Source organism: Thalassophryne amazonica, chromosome 7 (assembly GCF_902500255.1).
Source record: "Thalassophryne amazonica chromosome 7, fThaAma1.1, whole genome shotgun sequence".
Classification (NCBI taxonomy): Eukaryota; Metazoa; Chordata; class Actinopteri; order Batrachoidiformes; family Batrachoididae; genus Thalassophryne; species Thalassophryne amazonica.
The window spans coordinates 84057380-84078904 of record NC_047109.1 but is presented as its reverse complement, the minus strand read 5'-3'; the positions used below and the strand labels follow the sequence as shown (position 1 = coordinate 84078904).

At 39.8% G+C, this 21525-nt stretch overlaps 1 protein-coding gene across 6 annotated transcripts in view; it reads left to right on the top strand.

The window, feature by feature from the left end:
- The window catches only part of invs (inversin), a 93993-nt gene that overhangs the window by 23892 nt on the left and 48576 nt on the right, over nt 1–21525 (top strand). For all 6 annotated transcript variants that reach the window (XM_034174887.1, XM_034174889.1, XM_034174890.1 and 3 more), the window contains exon 3: nt 14719–14818. In XM_034174887.1, the coding sequence (XP_034030778.1) occupies nt 14719–14818 (100 nt within the window). The remainder of the gene's footprint in view (nt 1–14718; nt 14819–21525) is intronic.

Genomic DNA, 21525 nt, shown 5'->3' with positions numbered 1-21525 from the left:
AATTACTCTGTCCTGATTACAACATTAAAACCAATCACATAGTCAATGAGGACACAATTAAATGTTAAAATTACTAAATTAAAAAATGATTTCATCATGAGATTTATGTCACATTGAGAAATCCTAATTAACAGACACATTGCAGTCATTGTTACATCATCTCCGGTTGTGTTTATAATCAATACTTATATTTATTTACTGAGGTTTTTTGTTTTGTTTTTTTTTTGCTGGTTGAAATGCAGATATGAATAAATGTATGAATCTGACAGATTTAAAAATGTACACATTACTTTTCATGCTATTTTATTTGTCTAAAAATAAATGCCCAGGGTTCCTTATAATGTTAATTATACACTGTTGCCAAACATGCTTGTTCAGGGGGGTTGGATAAAGTTCGACTTTACCCAATTGAAGCTCCTTGTGGTGACTTATGGTTTGATTTGGCGCTCTCATCTGAAACACATATGTTATGATTTTAAATTATAGATGAACATCAAAGGTTTCTAAATAATCTTTTCTTTTTAGTTAAAACTATTTTAATTGCAAGTTTTCTAATGTAAGAAACATTTTTAACTTTAAAACGTACAGTAATCAGAAATTAATCTTAAAGTAAAAAAAATTTGTAAGTATTTTCTTTAGAAAACTGCTATGTATAAATTAGCAGTTCTGATGTTCCTCTGACACACAGTTCTACACTCTTCTATATTTTGACCTGATGCCTTATTTCTTCTGGCTTTAAAGTAAGGCTGTAACAAAAATAAAAATCTTGGGCTTTACGTCACAAAATTTGGACCTCAAAATACAGGAAATAATGTTTCAGAGGGTTGTAAATTTCAATATTTTGTGGGGGGTGGGAGGTGCCCCTGGACCCTCCAGTCATAATGACCACCAATTGCAAACAGTTGGTGGTCATTATGACTTGAGACTTGCTGATTCATGACTTGAAAGTGACTTGACAGTGACTTTGTCCCACTTCTGTCAGCTCATATATCAATCGGGCTGTTATACTTGTGGGTCTGATTTATTTATCTGTACCTACTAAAATTCGTCTATATTGTTAATGCAGTGTGTGTAGTTTCTGCAAAGACCCAGAGAAGACTCACATTTATGCAGAAGGTTTTATATAACACAGATCAGCCTCACAGGCAGGACCGGCAGTAAATGTGTCACCATTTGAACAGTAGTAATGACCTCATCAAATAAGAACGTGGTTTTATGGAATTATGTACTGTATTAAAGTGAAACATGAGTATCAGATTACTCTGATGGAAATGTTGAATGCATATAATCATTTATCTGCTGGTAGAGTAATTAAAAAGTGGGTTTTAAGATCATCCTCCACGAGTAACAGGCAAAAAAGAGGAAAGAAGACAAAACAGTGCTTGGTGGCAGTCTGTGTGATTTCATCAGCCGCAATGTTAAAAATGAACCATTTTCAGCTCATGACTCAAACCATCCAATCTTTCTTTTTTCCTTTTTTTTTTTTTTTGCTTGGAACATGCATGTTTTCTTTTTGCATTAACATGTTTATAGCCCAGAAGCATGATTTCAGTCAAGGAAACGTTCTGTAAATAGTGGACTGTCATGCTTAATTCAGCTGTCATAAGAATCATGTATTTGCTCTTTATGAAAGTATAGGTGTGCAATCTTTGGTATCATTGCATGTTAGAAAGTAGTATGTTTAAAATGTGCGTGTGTGTGTGTGTGTGCGCGCGCGCGTGCGTGCGTAACGTGCGTGTGTGAGAGAGCGCACAAGCGCATGCTTGTGCATTACTGACTGAGTAATCGTTGTAAATTAGGGATGTTTAGAGATGTTTATTGTTGGTTTAGTAAAGCCCCTGTAAAAACTCTCTCTCACGGAAAATCACTTCCCATGACGCGGCACATGTGTCACACACACACAGACACTCTTGTGCACACCTTTAACTGTTACACTTTCATGCACACTTCACATATTTACTTTGTGGTAAAAGTGGTAACTAACCTGCTTTATGTCTCCGTGGTGAAGCAGTCCTACTTGGCAAAGCGTGAGAATGCAGTGGGGATGATGGGTAATTGCCATGCAGCACGCATGGTCGACAGGAGCACTCTTTATGAGGTGACAGCAGGAGGCAGAAGATGATGAAAAGGAGGTTGGACTTCTAAATTTTACCTACCTCTATATTTCAAAGCTGTGACAAAAGTATATAAAAGCACACCCATTAGAGTGCAGGCCTCTGGCCAACACCAAAACAACTCATTTTGTAAAATGTAAAATAAATAAATAAATTGTTGAAAATTTCTTAGATTTGCCCCTTTCTTGCGGGTAGTTAATTCAAGGTGTAATTAGTAAAATGACCCTTGCTGTGTTACAGTCCACCCGGAAAGTATTAGCGCTTCACGTTTTCCATATTTTATGTTACAACCTCAGGGGAGGTGATGGTCTAGTGGTTAAGGCGTTGGGCTTGAGAGAAGAAGATCCTCGGTACAAATCCCAGCCTGACTGGAAAATTACTAAGGACCCTTTGGCAAGGTCTTTAATCCCCTATTGCTTCCGGTGTGTAGTGAGCGCCTTGTATGGCAGCACCCTACCATTGAATGTGAGGCATTATTTGTAAAGTGCTTTGAGCATCTAATGTAGATGGAAAAGCACTATACCCTTATACCAAAATGGAGTAAATTAGTTTTTTCCCTCAAAATTCTGTTCACAACTGACCCATAATGACAACATGAAAAAAGTTTGTTTTTTGTTTTTTTATTTTGCAGCAAATTTATTAAAAGTTTAAAAAAACCAAATGAATCATATAAGTATTCACACACTTTGCTTTACTTTGTTGATGCACCTTTGGCAGCAATTACAACCTCAAGTCTTCTTGAATATGATGCCACAACCTTTGGACCGTTTTGCCCATTTCTCTTTACAACACCTTTCAAACTCCATCAGGTTGGATGGGGAGCGTCAGTGCACAGACATTTTCAGATCTCTCTAGAGATGTTCAATTAGATTAAAGCCACGGTCCCACCGAATAATGAAGGATGAAGAAGGAGCCACGCACCCTGTTTTTTTTGTTTCGTGAGCTATCGTGGCAGTATAGTGGCTCAGAGTGGCTCTTAGAGGCATTATCTTCAGTTAACGAGGCGCCTCTTTGAGCATGGTGCTAATTTCAAGATGTTCAAAATTTAGCAACAACAGCGTGGCACAGTTTGTGTTCGAGTTACTGCGACGGCTTAGAGGCATTTGCGTGGTGCTTACGAGTCTGCAAAAAGTCCATTATCCGTGCGCCTGGCACCTTCGCAGGACCTGAGAGGCTATTTTTGGAACAGCTCTCTTGCGCACACAATTCCAGCTGCTCTGTGCGCTGGACTCTATATAAAATAATTATTTTGTAGTGGATTAATCATTTTCTGCCAAACCTTGGATGCTGAAAACACCTCTTCTAGAATTGGAGGACTGTTTCATCTGGACGCTTTTTTCCCCCTCTCTTTCCTGCTCCATGTGGAATGTATTTTGAACAGCTTAAGGTAATTATTTTTAATGTTTTTTATAGCTTGATAAAACAGTTCCTAGCTGTAAAAGTATGTCTGTATGTTGATGTCTGTTGTATGTAAAAGTATGTTGATTTAATATCTTGTTAATGGATCACATGAGCTCCGCTGTGTGTACGCACTGAGGCAGGACCTGAGAGGCTATTTTTGGAGCGGCTCTCCTCTTGCGCACACAATTCCACCTGCTCTGTGCGCTGGACTCTATATAAAATAATTATTTTGTAGCGGATTAATCATTTTCTGTCAAACCTTGGATGCCGAAAACACCTCTAATCACTTCCGGAATTAATGGATCACATGAGCTCCGCTGTGTGTGCGCACTGAGGCAGTGACTCATCATCACGCTTCAAACGAGCATTTAGGCAGAACGCCAGCTCACAAAAGAGCGATATTTCAGTCAATATTGGATGAACACAAAGTTAAAATTTGGGTGACTGCGTGAAAGTGGATGTGTGTTTAAAGCCATGGAAGATAATAACTCCAGTGGAGCAGCTAAGAGCAGGAGCTGTGTGGCAACACAGGTGGAGAGCGCGCAAAAGACCGATTTTGAAGACATAAGTTGTATCATGGTGACTTGTAAGCTGCGGAAGAAAAAAAAAAAAAAAATATATATATATATATATATATATATATATATATATATATATATAATTTTTATTTTATTTTTTTTTTCTGAAAATGATCCACAGGTGTATATAATAAAACGGCCACCTCATTCTGTATGCAGAACGGCACCACGCGCAAAAGAGCGCCTTTGCAGAAATAAACGGACGAACACAAAGTTAAAAGTGGATTCACGTTGTAAAATGATTGTGTTTAAAGCCAGGGAAAAAATAAAGCCAGCAAGCCACGGATGGAAAGGAAGCCACTTAGAAAGAGCACAGAGGCGGCTGTCCATGAAAGGACAACAGCAGCGCGCGCGCAAAAGAGCGCTTTTGCAGAAATAAACGGACAAACACAAAGTTAAAAGTGGATTCACGTTGTAAAAATGATTGTGTTTAAAGCCAGGGAAAAAATAAAGCCAGCGAGCCACGGATGGAAAGGAAGCCACTTAGAAAGAGCACAGAGGCGGCTGTCCATGAAAGGACAGCAGCAGCGCACGCGCAAAAGAGCGATTTTGCAGAAATAAACTGCAGAAATAAACAACTGCGGAACTGTGCTGGAGTTTCTATTTTTGGACTGCGTTTAAAAACAAAAAAAGAAGGGACATCTTTAAATGCTGCTGTGAATCTGTGAATTGAAAACCCACACTTTGAAGGGACCAGGTGTGGGAGGGCTGGAGGTTTGGACCAAACTCATGCCTAAACATGCGCCAACATGATGTTATCATGGCGCTATCATGGCACTACGTGGATTAGTGTGGCTGATGCGAGCCATTCGAAGCTGTAATGACAGGTCGGTCGTGGCTCACTAGAGGCTGCTACGCGGCACATGCAGGGTACAGAGAGGCACATAGTGGCACCTTCATAGTGGATACGTGATACTAGATCAAAACGTGGGTCATTCTTTGAATAATCACCCCACACTCATGCGTGACTCCTTCTTCAGCCTTCATTATTCGGTGGGACCGAGGCTTTAGGTCTGGGCTCTGGCTGGGCCACTTGAGGACATTCACAGAGTTGTCCTGAAGCCACTCCTTTAATGTCTTGGCTGTGTGATTAGGGTCATTGTCCTGCTGAAAGATGACTCGTCACCCCAGTCTGAGGTCAAGAGCACTCTGGAGCAGTTTTTCATCCAGGATTTCTCTGTAAATTGCTGCAGTCATCTTTCCCTCAATCCTGACTAGTCTCCCAGTTCCTGCTGCTGAAAAACATCCCCACAGCATGATGCTGGATCTCTGACTGAGTGACCATTCGGTTCTTGGTCACCTCCTTGACTAAGGCCATTCTCCCCCGATTGCTCATTTTCGACTGGCAGCCAACTCTAGGAAGAGTCCTGGTGGATCCGAATGTCTTCCATTTGCGGATGATGGAGGCCACTGTGCTCACTGGGACCTTCAATGCTTGGCTTGTCTGTAACATGCACTGTTAACTGTGGGACCTTAAATGTAGACAGTTGTGTGCCTTTCCAAGTCATGTTCAATCAGCTGAATTTACCCCAGGTGGACTCCAGTTAAGCTGCAGAAACAGCTCAAGGATGATCATTGGAAACAGGAGGCACCTGAGCTTAATTTTGAGCTTCATGGCAAAGGCTGAGAATACTTATGTACATGTGATTTTTTTTGTATTTTATTTTTAATAAATTTGCAAAATCTTAAAAAAGCAACATTTTTTTCACATTGTCATTATGGAGTATTGTGTGTAGAATTTTCAGGAAAAAAAATTAATTTCATCCATTTTGGAATAAAGCTGTAACATAAAATGTGGAAAAAGTGAAACGCTGTGAATACTTTATGGACACACGCTATATTATTCTTTAAACGTTTCCTGGATTCATCCCTTTACAACCAAAATTCAATGGAATGTGTTCAAGGATAGGTCCAACCCTTCTTTGGCACATTTCTTAATACTAAGTTGTACCAGCATGCTTTTCTTCATAATTAAAAAACAGTAATCAATAAATGAACATACTGTATATGGGGGCATTTAGAATGTCTATTTTAAGGAACTGGTTAAAGATACATCTGCAGTTGCTATTAAATATAATTATGAAGTCATATATCACCTTTCTCTGCCATATTACCTTAATCCTGATCACCTAATCTTTGACCTTGGGTGACCATAAAGGCCAAACTTAAGATCATAACTCAAACTCAAAGAGTTTATTTCCTCAAAAAAACACCAGAGGGAGTTTTTTCCTTGCCACTGTCGCCTACATGCTTGCTCAGGGGGGTTGGATAAAGTTAGACTTTACCCAATTGAAGCTCCTTGTGGTGACTTATGGTTTGATTTGGCGCTATATAATTAAGTTAAATTAAATTGAAATGAGTTCAGTAGGATGAAGCATGGTGGAAGCATTATGTTGGTTGGCTCCAATGCCACAGATCCCTGAAGTTTATCCTACCCTCAGTTGTTTTCCAACCTTTGCAATCTTAAAAACCCTGGCATTCAAAATGTCTAACATCCCATTGGGAGGATCAACCTTATACAAAAGCTCAAAGTGTCTGGCCAAAGGAGGCAGTAAAGGTGTTGTCACACTCTGACGGAAACTGATAAGTTACAGATTGAAAAATAGTTTGTCCGTTGGCAAATACCACTTATTGCTTGGATTTGGGGCTCTGATGGACAGATGGCGTGATGGAGTCATATTTCCACTGGCAACAAAAGGTACCACATTCAGCAGAACAGTTGTTCTGGTTTTAAGAGATATATGTATGCTGGGGGAGCCGGATTCACCTTAAGTCTGAATGCAAATGTGGCTAGAATCTGGCTCGCTCTGGGATTATGACGTTTTACTTCCTCACTACATTTGTGTGCTCAAAGCATCTTCTCCACTGTGCTGGCGTTCAGTGTGGCTACAACAGTGAGGATAGCACACACCCATCTTTCTCTGTGGTGCCTTCTCACCAAGAAAATCTGCTCTGATGTCCAGATAAAAACCGCACACAGCCGCGTTGTTTTGTTCAGTATGACCTTGGCGAAATGAACAGCCACGCGGCATGTTGCTGTGTCAGGAACTGTCCTCTCTGCCTTCATGTTGAATTCACATCCCACACCAGAGCTTTGGCTAATCAGAAGCCCAGTCCGAAGCATCGGACAGCTACAGGATATGAACACAGAAGTAACAGTAACAAACAAATACAGGACAAATTGGACAACAAACATGCAATCACCGGGAAAGCTCTCTGCCTGATGTCCGCTCAAAATTTTGAGCATGCACAAAGTTTTCCGACGGAGTCGGTGTACATCAGCTGACAAGGAACACGTTTAACAAACGACAAAAGGAGTTCTACAGAACAAAAACAAACAAAAAGTACATCCAAAATTCGGATCAGTTCCTCATATGTTTCCTTGATCTGTCATATTCTAACAGGCGCATTAAGCAGAGACATTAACGACTGTTGCACCAAGACAAGGTGTACGTTTGGAGAAACAAAGTGCTTTGGTTCCTATGCAAGCAGGCTGAGAGTCAGTTGAGCACTGATGGTGAATCACCTAAACACCTCCTTGTCTACTCTCATGGCTATCATAGCTTGCTTTCTCAGCTCCCTCTATAGCCTGAAATTTCTATCAAGTCAGTGAGTGTTTTCCCTATGGACTCGAAGAAAGGACTTACCCAACTCTCAAATGGAAAGGGTGATAACAGATAATATATTCTTTATTGTCATTGTGGCCAGTACAGTGAAAGGTAAGGTGCAAGTCTTTCAGTGCAAATCTAAACCTTAGTAAACCACACGCAGACTTGAAAGGCCTGGAGAAGAAAAGTAAAATAAACATCAAATTTAACTGAATGAAAGAGGTATGCCCAGAGAGCAAATTAAAAAGAAAAAAAAAATTATAAGAATGTAGTAGCAAAAAAAGAGATTGCATATAAAAAGCGAGAAAAGTATGTACAAAATTAGATATTGGATATTGCACATAAACAAATATTGCACTCATTTCAAGTGTGCCATGTGACATGGCTATGTGGTTCCGGTGGCATTCAGAGCTCTAACAGCAGTTGAGTAGAAACTGTTCTTCACTCTGTTTGTTCTTGCTTTAATGGCCATGTACCATCTGCCTGACAGCAGTAACTCAAACAGAGAGTGGCCAGTGTGGGATGAGTCTTTCAGGGTGATGTTGGCTGGATTGCAGTAACTAAAGGGGTGTTAAACTGCTGTCTGCCAGGAAAGGTGTTCAGATGGATTATTCTTAACAGGATTCAGTTCTAGATAGTTGCCATACTGTGACCAGAACAGTTTGGCTTCACACCAAAGAAGTCATCCATCAACTGCTGCTTCCTAACTCTCGGAGTACTTCTTGAATTGTTGAATCCGTACTTATTTGCAACCCATACTGATTTTCGCTAGGCATTTAATTCACTTAACTGTTTTTTTTTGTTTGTTTGTTTGTTTTTTTTTATCTCTGACAGCCTGTGAATTTGCAGGATCCCAAAAATATTCCTAGACATCATAGCCACTGTCTATGGGGCGAGGGCAGAATCTTTCTAGGTGGTATTGTATTCAGGTGGTGTGCATTCAGGATGAGTCCTGCGCTGTTCAGTGGACTGGGTGGTGGGCAGATTTTTTTTTTTTTTAAACCAGGTGTTTTTTTGTTTTTTTTTTTGTTTTTGTTTTTTTTTTTTGTTTTTGAGGAAAGGTTTACTGACCTTGACTTCACAGATGATGCTGTGATCTTTGTGGAATTGGTGGGTGCCCTGGTTGTATCACCTGAGATGCTGAGTGAGTAATTGGGGTGTCTGGGATTACGATTGTCCTCAATCAAAACTAAGATCCAGACATTCAGTTATTTCCTGGACTCAGCCATCATAATTCTTTCTGTGGTGAAATTATTGAACTTGTAGAGGTGTTCACTTATCTTGACAGTGGCATCCTTGGATCCTTGGGCTTTGAGAACAAAAGATGCCTGGGAAGAAGGTCATGAGGTTGCTGGAAAGAGGTTTGACTATACTGATACCTTTGCAGGAGCACAAAGGTCTGAGTGTTTAGGGTCCTTGGTGCTTCCTGTCTTAATGTATGGTTGTAACACTTATTTGCTAACCGATGACCTAAGATGATGATTTGATGCCTTCATACGTGGTCTCTTTAGAGGATTCATGAGTACCACTATAACTAGAGCACCACGCTTATAGAGTACAAACTTCTGCCAACACTAGTTTCCAATTCCACAAATTTTTACTTTGGAAGAAATTTTCAAGGTCAATGTCATGTTAGAAGTGGCTTTTCATAAGCTAAAACAAAATACAAAACATAGATCAAAAGGGCTTTTCAATGTTAAAATCAAATATCCGCTACATCCGGAATACAGATTAGATGCAGATTAAACTTGGTCTATTCATTGAGAGTGCCAGTTTGCACCTCATTGTCACAAATGAGAGTGATTGAGGCACTTTTAATTGGGATATAATGAAAAATGTACACTAAACAGGTTTTTCAATATTAAATTCAAATGTCCATAAAATCCACAGTCTGGATCAGATCCGGCGTCGCCGACTGAGCAGTCTTCCCTAAAAATCAGTCTGCCCTGCCTTCACTGCGCATGTGTCATTTCGGAGCTCAGTAGTGTCATTTCTGAGCGTCACCAGCAGTTCACTGATTAGCACCTTGTTTCTTCTTAAAACTGCACTCCGGTCATCTTATATCTCAGATATCTGAAGCTTTAGTATAACAATCATTTGCACATAAATTCAGCATTATTTTGTAATTAAAGATGGTGGACTGATCAGAGCGCCACAGCTGCACTTGTGTCATTTCAGAGCGTCAGTAACAACTCACCGATTATTGCCTCATTTCTGCTTAAAACAACCTAATTTCTGCTTAAAACTGACTTTAGAATGATTTAAGAGGTTTTACCTTGTCATCTGATGGTTAATAATCCCATTAATCCTTTTGATTGCTTTGGATGTAGAGACTCAGTCTCAGATGTGCTGCTGTGGTCCAAAATGACGCATGTGCAGTGAAGGCAGGGCGGACCAATTTTTAGGCGGGGGACCATTCGGTCTGTGACACCAGATCAAACTATGTCAGGCGATAGTGAGTGCCAGTCTGCACCTCACTTTCAAACATGAGCGTGATTGGTGCAAGTTTGATTAAAATATAATGTAAAATACACATTAAATGGGGTTATCAATGTTAAATTTAATGGCCACAAAATCTGTAATCTGGATCAGATCGGGATCAAACTTTGTCAGTCCATAAAGGATACCAATCTACATAACACTCTCAAATATGAAATTAATTTGATCTTTTTTTGATAGATTTAAGAATTTTTGAAAATTCATTCAATGTTAAAGATAGGGATTTTTCCAAGATTTTTCCTGACTTTTACCTATGACCTTGAAAATTGAATCAGTTCTTGCCTATTAGGATATGAATCTTCAGTAAAACTTTCATAGCAATATATGAAAAATTGTGGACGGCTGTTCCCAAACAGACAAACAAACAGGGGTGAAAACATAAGCCCTAAATATTCCCCTCAGTTTAACTCCATGTAAGTGCTCCATATTGTCATGTTTTTTTCCAGATTCAGCGATTCAGGCCTGCTTGTGTGACTGCTAATAAAAATGTCTAAGAGAAAGCTCAAATTGTTGCACAAGTTTGTGCCTTCAGCGTTTATGTGTTTAGGGGCAATAATTGATTCCTGTGTTGGACCCCACAGGGCATGTCCCACATCTCTAAGCACATGCACATGCACACAGCAAGGCATCCTGCAGTATTAATGAGACATGAATAAGACATGAAGAGGGACCCCCCTCTTACACGCACACACAGGGTCTCCCCCTCCTCAGTCGCTTCCTGTCTGCAGATTACCCAGCTTTCACTTGGCTCCATTTAAGTGAGGCCAGGAAGGGATTTAACCCCCTCAGCAGGAGCACACACACACAAACACACACACTCTTACTGTCACCACACAGCTAGTCCAGTTAGCACGCTTTTTAACTCCGTCAAACAGATTGTTTTCAGCTGCACTTTCTTTGTTTGCTCTTTAGCAGCATTACTCAAAGCCATTTCAGTTGATGTCCATGAAACGTGGTAATTCTTCTTAATTTTAGTGATGATCACATTCCAGATGTGAATTCTGGAATAATTGTACTATTTACATCTACTGTTTACATCCCAAGATAGGGGTTGTTTATACAGTGAGGAAAATGAGTATTTGAACACCCTGTGATTTTGCAAGTTCTCCCACTTAGCAATCATGGAGGGGTCTGAAATTTTCATCTTAGGTGCATGTCCACTGTGAGAGACATAATCTAAAAAAATCCAGAAATCACAATATGATTTTTTTTAATAATTTATTTGTATGTTACTGCTGCAAATAAGTATTTGAACACCTGTGAAAATCAGTATTAATATTTGGTACAGTAGCCTTTGTTTGCAATTACTGAGGCCAAACGTTTCCTGTAGTTTTTCACCAGGTTTGCACACACTGCAGCAGGGATTTTGGTCCACTCCTCTATACAGATCTTCTCCAGGTCTTTCAGGTTTGGAGTTTCAGCTCCCTTCCAAAGATGTTCTGTTGAGTTCATGTCTGGAGACTGGCCAGGCCACTCCAGGACCTTGAAATGCTTCTTACAGAGCCCCTCCTTAGTTGCCCTGGCTGTGTGTTTGGGGTCATTGTCATGCTGGAAGACCCAGCCATGACCCATCTTCAATGCTCTTACTGAGGGAAGGAGGTTGTTTGGCAAAATTTCGCAATACATGACACCATCCATCCTCCCGTCAGTGCGGTGCAGTCGTCCTGTCCCCTTTGCAGAAGAGCACCCCCTGAGTATGATGTTTCCACACCCATGCTTCAAGGTTGGGATGGTTTTCTTGGGGTTGTTCGCATCCTCTAAACATGGTAATTAGAGTTGATTCCAAAAAGCTCTATTCTGGTCTCATCTGACCACATGACCTTCTCCCATGCCTCCTCTGGATCATCCAGATGGTTACTGGTGAACTTCAAACAAGCCTGGACATGTGCTGGCTTGAGCAGGGGGACCTTGCTGCAGGGGGACCTTGCTTGATTTTAAACCATGACAGCATCATGTGTGTTACTAATGTAATCTTTGTGACTGTGGTCCCAGCTCTCTTCAGGTCATTGAGCAGGTCCTCTTGTGTAGTTCTGAGCTTTCTCAGAATCATCCTTACCCCACAGAGTGAGATCTTGCATGGAATCCCAGACCGAGGGAGATTGACAGTCATCTTGTGTTTCTTCCACTTTCTGATAAATAATCATAACATTTGTTGTCTTCTACCAAGCTGCGTGCCTGTTGTCCTGTAGTCCATTCCAGCCTTGTGCAGGTCTACAGTTTTGTCCTTGGTGTCCTTAGACAGCTCTTTCGCCTTGGCTATGGTGGACAAGTTGGAGTGTGATTGATTGAGTGTGTGAACAGGTGTCTTTTATACAGGTAACAAGTTCAAACAGGTGCAATTAATACAGGTAAAGAGTGCAGAATAAGAGGGCTTCTTAAAGAAAAATTAACAGGTCTGTGTGAGTCAGAATTCTTGCTGGTTGGTAGGGGTTCACGGGTTCAAATACTTATTTGCAGCAGTAACATACAAATAAATTATTTAAAAAAAATCATACATTGTGATTTCTGGATTTATTTTTATTTACTTTTTTTTTAGATTGTCTCTCACAGTGGACATGCACCTAAGATGAAAATTTCAGACCCTTCCATGATTTCTAAGTGGGAGAACTTGCAAAATTGCAGGGTGTTCAAATACTTATTTTCCCAACAAGAATGGATTTATACTTAAGACTAGAGCCACAGTTATTGGATTTTTGTATTTCTTTATTTAAGCAGGTTTACAGTAACTTTGAGATTCAAACTCTCATTTACAAGTGAGACCTGGCCAAGATGGCAGAACTAGAAACACAACGAATAAAGTTACAATTAACAATAAAATAGTAAAGCATAAAAATCTAAATAGGAATTAAAAGTTACAAATAGAAATAAAAATCTTGAGTATCTAACAGTTTGTGTGTCAGTTATTAATCCATTATTAAATTAATCACCAGCTATTTTGGTAATTGATTAAAGCTACAGGGCCTTTCAAATTTCACAAAATTGAGAAAATTTGGTTTCTACCAAAATCTAAGCATCATAATGTAGGCTTATTTTTGTAACATGTTGCCAAATTACAGCTCACTTTAATGAAGAGGACATATTTATCTGGGTGGAAATTCTATAGTGAATATCTTCTTTTCCTTCATCGCCGTCATGCAAACTAAGTACAGGAATGCGTGACATTTTGAGATTACCTGTGACCCGTTTTACCTTAGCATCCATAATATTTCTTGTAAATCACTTTCAAATCTGCCAAATATTAGAAATAGCATCTGATCCCTTGAAATTCTCCCCCTCAGCGGTTGAAATTGCAAATTGTTTCCAGACACCATGAATTTTGATCATATTGGCAATATATTATGAATCCCTTATCTAAATGTTAGGGAACAATTTAAGAACACAGTGGCACTATACCTTTAATCATTTTGAGTCTTTTCTGTCAGTGTCCAAAGTCTCTGAGTTCACCTTCTTAAATATGAATATTTTATAGTTCTTTTACTCTTCTCATACATTAAATGGACTGTCTTTGGGTTGTGGACAAAACAAGACGTTTGAGGGCTTTGAGGAAACACAGAGTGATTTTTTTTTCATCATTTTCAGGCATTTTATGCCCCCCAAAAAGAAAAAGAGATTCATGTATTAATCCAGAAAATAATCAACAGATTAACTGATTCTGAAAATAATTGTTAATTGCAGCCCTGTATAATAGATTAGGATTTTTTTCTGACTTTTTGTGTTTCAGGAATAAGCAAAAGTGTATTGAAAAATTTCTTCCATATTTTTTCCATGACTGCCTTCATAGTTTTTGGCACTTTATGCCCTTTATATGTTATGATTTTTTTTTTTTTTTAATTTGCAAAATAAATACTTTTTATGACAAAACATTTGAATGCAAGCTTGAAAATTGTTGGTAGAATGTATGGTTATGATTGTAAATTAACTAAAGGATAACTGACTAATCATATCAATAGACTAATAAAAAAGAATGTTACATTAATAAAAAAAAGAAGCAAGACATTAATCATTCAATTAAAAAAATGAACATAATTGCATTGCTACTTTTTAATGATGCATATTCCAGACAGATAATTTTGCATACATCAGGATATGGATCTAGATCTGGTACAGGACATTATGCTTGGTGTGGAACAGTATAAACCATTTAAAATGAAAAACCTGTGTTTTATATCGACAAATTATTTAAATGAATAAGAATTGTCAAAACGGCTGGCAGTTACATTTGTTGATTCATCTGTTGAGTTCATTCATTAACAAAGTAATTGTTTCCACATTACTCTTTAAGGTAATAAGACATAATATACCATGTCTTGATATTCTGCATGCTTTCTTGTTTCTGAAATATAGCTGTGTGATTGAAGCGTAATTGAAGCAACGTGTAATTTTGCTGTGTGTTTGGATTTAATGAATGAAAAGGAAGTCGTCCACATGTTGTTTAATGTCACCGTATTAAACACTTGATAAGTAAGATGGGAGTACATTACTGCAGGTCAAGGTTTGACCTTCCTGTCCGTGTCCTAGGCATCAGCTCCCTCGAATCCAGGACCTCCATCTTTGAGCTCCCAGGTTCATGCTGCCGCTGTCAATGGAGATCGCAGCGCACTCCTCAAACTCATCACAGGTAGGAAGTGCACAGTCAGCTCCTAAAGTATGCCACAGGTAACTTATTCATCATGTGGAAGGCAGGTAATTCTACCTCAGTGTGGTGATGGACAATCAGCACATAAATACTAGGAGTATAATAACTACCCACTATGAATTGAAAACCGATTTTAAAGTACTAGATGCAACCACATCGATATTCAGACCCCTGAATTGATATGAATGTGTATGAACCAGTTGATGGCTTGATTTTATAAATCTTTGCGTTAAGCTCGTTTTGCTGCTCCTCCCACGATTTCAAATTCTTGTAGAAGATTGAAGGTCAGCATGAGGCAAAATCTTAGAGAGGTGGCATCACAGCGAGAAGTCAACAACATGGTGAACTGCTACAAGACGCTCAGATAACACTGCAATTTAACCGCTGTACACGGACAATGGTATTAACATTGCAAGGTAAAACTCTGTATATTGTGCCTAAAACTCTTGTGAATATATTATTTAGGTTTTTAGACATTATTGTGTTTGTGTTATGTATGTATTAACACTCGAGAATCTCAAGTGATTTCACCGTTATTTCCAGTGGGAATTGCCGTGAGCTGCGATCACATCCTGTTCATGTCATTGTGAGGGAAAGTGAAGTACACTCTCTTCACTCCCTGCTTATTGTGCTTTACAACACTATTTGTGCTGTTTGTTCCAGAGTAATATATGTAAGATGTCTGAAATTCAATTCAGTTTTCAATTTCAATTTATTTTCATTTATAAAGCGCCAAATCACAACAGAGTTGGCTCAAGGCACTTCACGCAAGTAAGGTCTAACCTTACTAACCCCCAGAGCAGCAGTGGTAATGAAAAACTCCCTCTGAGGAAGAAACCTCAAGCAGACCAGACTCAAAGGGGGGACCCTCTGCTTGTGCCATGCTATGGACATAAATTACAGGACAATTCACAAAACGAATATACAGGAAATACTGTTGGTGCACACGACAGGAGGGTCTCCCCACAAATACCACACCCATCTCTGGATGGAGCCGCACCTTAAACAGAGAGAAAAAAACAGAATCAGGCATCACAAAGACAAGAAATACAGTATAATTTGTCAGCATTAAACAACAAGAAAAACAGGAAACACTAAGGTGATTTCCAGCCACTAGCCCTAAGCTTCACTAAAAGACCCAGAATTTAGGTAAAGTTGAGGCCGCGGCATGCTCCGTTTCCTAATAAAATGAATTAAAATAGTAAAAAGCGTAAAACTATACTGTGCCAGTATGCTAGCCATATGAAAGGGAAAATAAGTGCGTCTTAAGTCTGGACTTGAAAGTCTCCACTGAATCTGACTGTTTTATTGCCACGGGCAGATCATTCCATAGAACAGGGGCACAGTAAGAGAAAGCTCTGTGACCCGCAGACTTCTTATTTACCCTAGGGACACAAAGTAGTCCTGCACCCTGAGAACGCAAAGCCCGGGCAGTACCTAGGGTTTAATTAGGTCAGCTAAGTAGGGAGGTGCCAGTCCATGAACAGTTTTATAGACTAGTAGCAGAACCTTAAAATCTGATCTCACTGGGACAGGAAGCCAGTGAAGGGATGCCAAAATGGGTGTAATGTGGCCGAACTTTCTGCTTCATGTCAAAAGTCTGTCTGTTGCATTTTGAACCAATTGGAGAGCCCTAATGCTGGACTGCGGTAAACCAGAAAATAGAACATTGCAGTAGTCCAATCTAGAAGAGATAAACACATGGATCAGGGTCTCAGCATCAGCCATAGACAGGATGGGACGAATCTTGGCTATATTTCGCAGATGGAAGAAAGCAGTCCTCGTTGTGTCCCTAATGTGGAGGTCAAAGCACAATGTAGGATCAAAAATTACCCCAAGGTTCCTCACTTTGTCAGTGTGATGTATGACACGCGAGCCTAGGCTAAGCATTAACTGGTCAAATTGATGCCGATGTCTCAGTGGACCAAGAACCATCATTTCAGTCTTATCAGAGTTTAAAAGTAGGAAGTTTCTAGACATCGAACTTCTCACTGATGCAAGGCAATCTTCTAAGGATTTTATGTGAATGAGATTACCAGCAGTTATCGACATGTATAACTGAGTATCATCAGCATAGCAGTGAAAGGTAATCCCAAAATGCCGCAATATGTGCCCAAGGGGTGCTATATAAAGGGAGAAAAAGAGGAGACCTAAGATGGACCCCTGTGGAACTCCAAATTGTTGTGTGTTGGGGGGTGTGGCTGGATGTTTTGGTGTTCTTTTCTTTTCTTTGCTCTTCAGGTGGCATGGAAACTGATTCTTCTGTGGAGAAGGTGCTGGCTGAAGAGTCCTCACCCTCATCAACATCATGTGAAGCACCTGTGACTGGTGCTCACATGCAACCTTAAAGACTTTCAGCTGAAGCAGATAATTGGATGGCGTTCTGCATTTAAGGCATGTGTGATTCAAGCAGAACTGCCAGGAACTCGACCTTGTGATGTTCGTTTGTGAGACGCTGAGGACCGCGCCTGGGTTTGACACATCGAGCCCGTGAAGCAAGGAAGGGTGAGGACACATGCTGTCAGCACACATCAAAGGTGATTAAGTGTTTAACTAATTGTTGATAGTAACTTGGTGTTTTGTTACACAGTATACTTGAATTGTGATGAGAATTGTGCAGTTTGCTTCTCACTGCTGTGGCATGCGGATAAGTGATCCTCCACCTGTTGTGAGAAGCTGCTCATTTGCATAAAGTTAAAAAGTGTGCTGCTGATAGCGTGTGTCTTTTGAAAGTTATTGTTGTAACTGCTGACTTACCTCACCTCTTCTTTGCTTCACAGAGAGTCAGTTTGTCGTGTCCACCTGGGGGGTGTTTGGTGGTGGTAGTGGGTCCAGGAGCGCCAGGCTTTGATCCTTGCGGGCGCTGGAGAGCGTGCCAACAGTCACTCCACCAGAAGGACGCTATTTTTGTTTTTACACCTTTTAAGCACAGCGGATGAAATAAATATATTGTTTTTGGAACCGCTTTCCTGGTTATTTGTAGCGCTGGGTTCCGTCTGACGCAGGTCCGCTCCTCAACCCGCGTCGACACATAACACAAATTCCATGTCACTAAGATTAGAGGTAGTCTTACTGTACAAAACATAGTGAGAACGACTGGTCAAGTATGACGTCAACCATGCAAGGGCACTCCCAGTAATCCCAAAATGATTTTCCATCTTATCAAGCAGAATATGATGATCCATGGTATCAAATGCAGCACTGAGATCTAACAGCACCAGAACTGTAGTGGTGTCCGAATCCATTGCAAGCAGAGGATCATTCACCACTTTAGTGAGAGCCGTCTCTGTGGAATGATATTTTAGTATTTTATAGTGGCTCAGAGAGATTATTCTCAGTAAGATAGTCCACGAGCTGCAGTGACACCACTTTTTCCAGAATTTTAGAGCAAATTGATAGATTTGATATTGGCCGATAGTTTTTCAATACACTAGGGTCAAGATTAGGTTTCTTAAGTAATGGTTTAATCACTGCAGATTTGAAACGTTTAGGACCAGATCCAGAAGTTAAAGAAAGATTAATAATTTCCAGCACAGTCGGCCCAAGAGTGGACCACAGGTCCTTAAACAGTTTTGTTGGTATAGGATCAAATAAACAGGTTGTGCTTTTTGTTGATGTTACGAGTTTCGTCAGCATGCCTAGTGAGATACTATCAAATTCTGCAGATCTAGGTAATACCTCAATAGCAGGGTGTAGTGGCTGGGTTAAGGCATGCTGGGGTATGTTTAACCTAATGTCTTGTATTTTCTTCTCAAAGTAATCCAGGAAACCTTGTGCTGTAAATGGTTTTCCATGAATAAGTCTTGCCACCGTGTCGAACAAGAAGTTTGAGTTATGCTTGTTTTTGTTGATCAAATCAGAGTAATACGTCCGCTTCCTAGCCAGTAATGCATGCTTATAGTCTAAGATAGCATCACGCCACGCAAGGTGGAATACTTCTAATTTTGAACTACGCCATTTCCGTTCTAGACCTCTAGCCTTATGCTTGAGGTCACACAGGTAATCATTGAACCAAGGTGACTGTGTTTTGGGGAAGCACAGTTTTAACACAGGTGGTGCAATCAAGTCGAGTGTAATTTTGAGCACTGAGTTTAAACTATCCACAAGTCTGTGGATAGTTCGGCTTACAATTCGGTTTGGGTTTATGAAGTCCCATGTGGGTTGAAGGAAACAGACATGGAATATTTGGAATATTTGTTTTAGCAAGTGTTCAGGGGTCATATGGTTTCTCCATGTTGTTTTGATTGCACTGCCTCTCTAGCACGCGAAGGATTGTGGGCTACGTCAATAGGGCGAATGCTATGCTATATATGCTGTGCTAGCAACAGCTGGCTTCTTCTTCTGGTCTTTCTGAGTGCTGCGCTTTCTGCTGCTGCATGTGCTACTGCCACAAGTGGGGAACAAAAGGCGAGCAGAGGTAGTGCCAATGTGCAGCAGCACAGTAGCAAAAACCTGAACAAGGTCCCTTGTTTTTCAAGAAATATGTATTTAAAGATAAGCAATGCTTGGCTTTGAGTAATTGATCGTGAAAAATGAATGTCCAAATTAAACAAAGAATTGTATCAGAGTGCATCTTATTGCACCAAATAAAATCACACCAAATCACAGATTTAAACATCAGTTTAATGTGTTTGGTGACTCTGTGTGTGTGGATGAACATTGTCATGCTGAAGAATAGCATCTTTTCTAGGACAAACCCACTTCAAGCATGCGGGCAGCTTTTGCGAAGTGTCCACATATTGGTCAAAATTGACAGTGTTGCTGTGTTCCCAAAATTTTGTGCGTCTATAGCTGTTATGGGTCACCCGCTACAGGTCTGGTGATGTTGACTCCTTGTGGCTGGATTTTTGCTGTTCAAAGTCCTCGTCCACCTCCTGACTGTACTGACATCCACACAGGTGTCACCATACAAAACATTCATTCATTGATGAATGTCCAAAGATGCACAACCCTCCATCGTGATGAATTCAATAACACCACCTTGTTTGAAATTCACATCCACGTCGCCATTTTTACCAACTACTGTGCGCATGTGTTACATTGAAGGCAATTCTGTGCAAACCTGAAATTGCAGACAAAAATGGTTTGTTATAACTATAGTCAGTAAGTAAATGATTATTCTTGCATATCAGTTTCACTTCAGTATCTTACTTTTTATTGGCATCATTGGATTGAAGGCAGAACCTTTCAGTGGACCCTCGTAATATCTCAGAGACTGGCTGTCATACAGTTTTACTTTCAGTACTAAGATTTGCAGCTTACAAGATTCTATAGGCTTTCATATGAAGCTTCATCAGAAGCTGAAGTGTTACCATAGTAATGGCCAAAATCAACTAAATTCAGCTACAATTGATAGCCCAGTAACTGCTGAGATTAGAGAGAAAAAATCTGGTCTTAAATTACACAACAATCCCAAATATCTATTTTATCTCATTGAATATTTTTCCTGAATGTAACCAAAAATGTCTGTTTTGAATTTTGACTTTTGAATTGTGTTGGTAGCATGGCCCAAACAGAGGGTCGCCCCTTTGAGTCTGGTCTGCTTGAGGTTTCTTCCTCAAATCATCAGAGGGAGTTTTTCCTTACCAGGGTCGCCTGTATGCATGCTCTGGGGGTTGGTAAAGTTAGACCTTACTTGTGTGAAGCACCTTGAGGCAACTCTGTTGTGATTTGGCGCTATATAAATGAAATAAATTGAATTGAAATTGAATTGAATTGACTTTGATGAAATGGCCTCATACTGTATCTTAGTAACTAGCAGGTCTAGAGAGCAAGTTTTGAGCTCAAAATGCTCAGAGACCCCAAGTTTCTGTTTGAACCAACTGAATATTTTATCTGTAATTGACCTTAAATTCTGGTCTTGTCCACAATGAAACGACATCTCCCTGTATTTATTCCACTGACAAGACAAAAATAACAGAATGTAAAAAAATCACAGCTGATCCTGTGTCTTTGATCTCAAAGGTCTGAAATAGAACAGGAATTAGGCTTTGGGGAAAAAAAAATTATGTCTTTGTATGTGGATGCAGAGTCTCAAGAGGCTATGGTGTTTTGTATGTTGTGAATAATTTGACACCAATGTCTGTATCATATACCCAGTCCAAAAATCTGTTTGACATAGTGGGATGTGCACCGTAGGAATAATTTTAATACACTTTTTTTTTAACCTTTAGAGATGCGTTATTTGGAGTTTGGCACAGTTTGGAGTTTGGTGTGCCAAACTCTAAACTGTGCCAAACTCCAAGGCTGTACTTATATTGTAAGCTGGATTCATTAATTCTGTATACCGTATTTTCCGGACTATAAGTCGCACCGGAGTATAAGTCGCACCAGCCACTTTATCCATTATAAAGAAAAATAAACCATAAATAAGTCGCACTGGACTATAAGTCGCATGGACATACAAGTATGTTAACTTAACATGAAAAGTTCAGATGATAATATTGTGACGGCTACCGTTTTCGGATGCATATTTCACCAGTCGCAACTTGTAATCTGCAGAGTATGATTTTCTTTTTGGTGGCATTTTTTTGGGCCTTCTCCGTTGTCTTGTTATCAGTAATGTTGAAATTTTAATTTTTCTATGGTAGTCAGAAGTCGCAGGAACAGTTACACAAGCCTTGAGTGCCCTCTCGTGAGCTGCATTTTACCTACGGATATGTTCGTATTTTGCGGACCACATTGCGAGC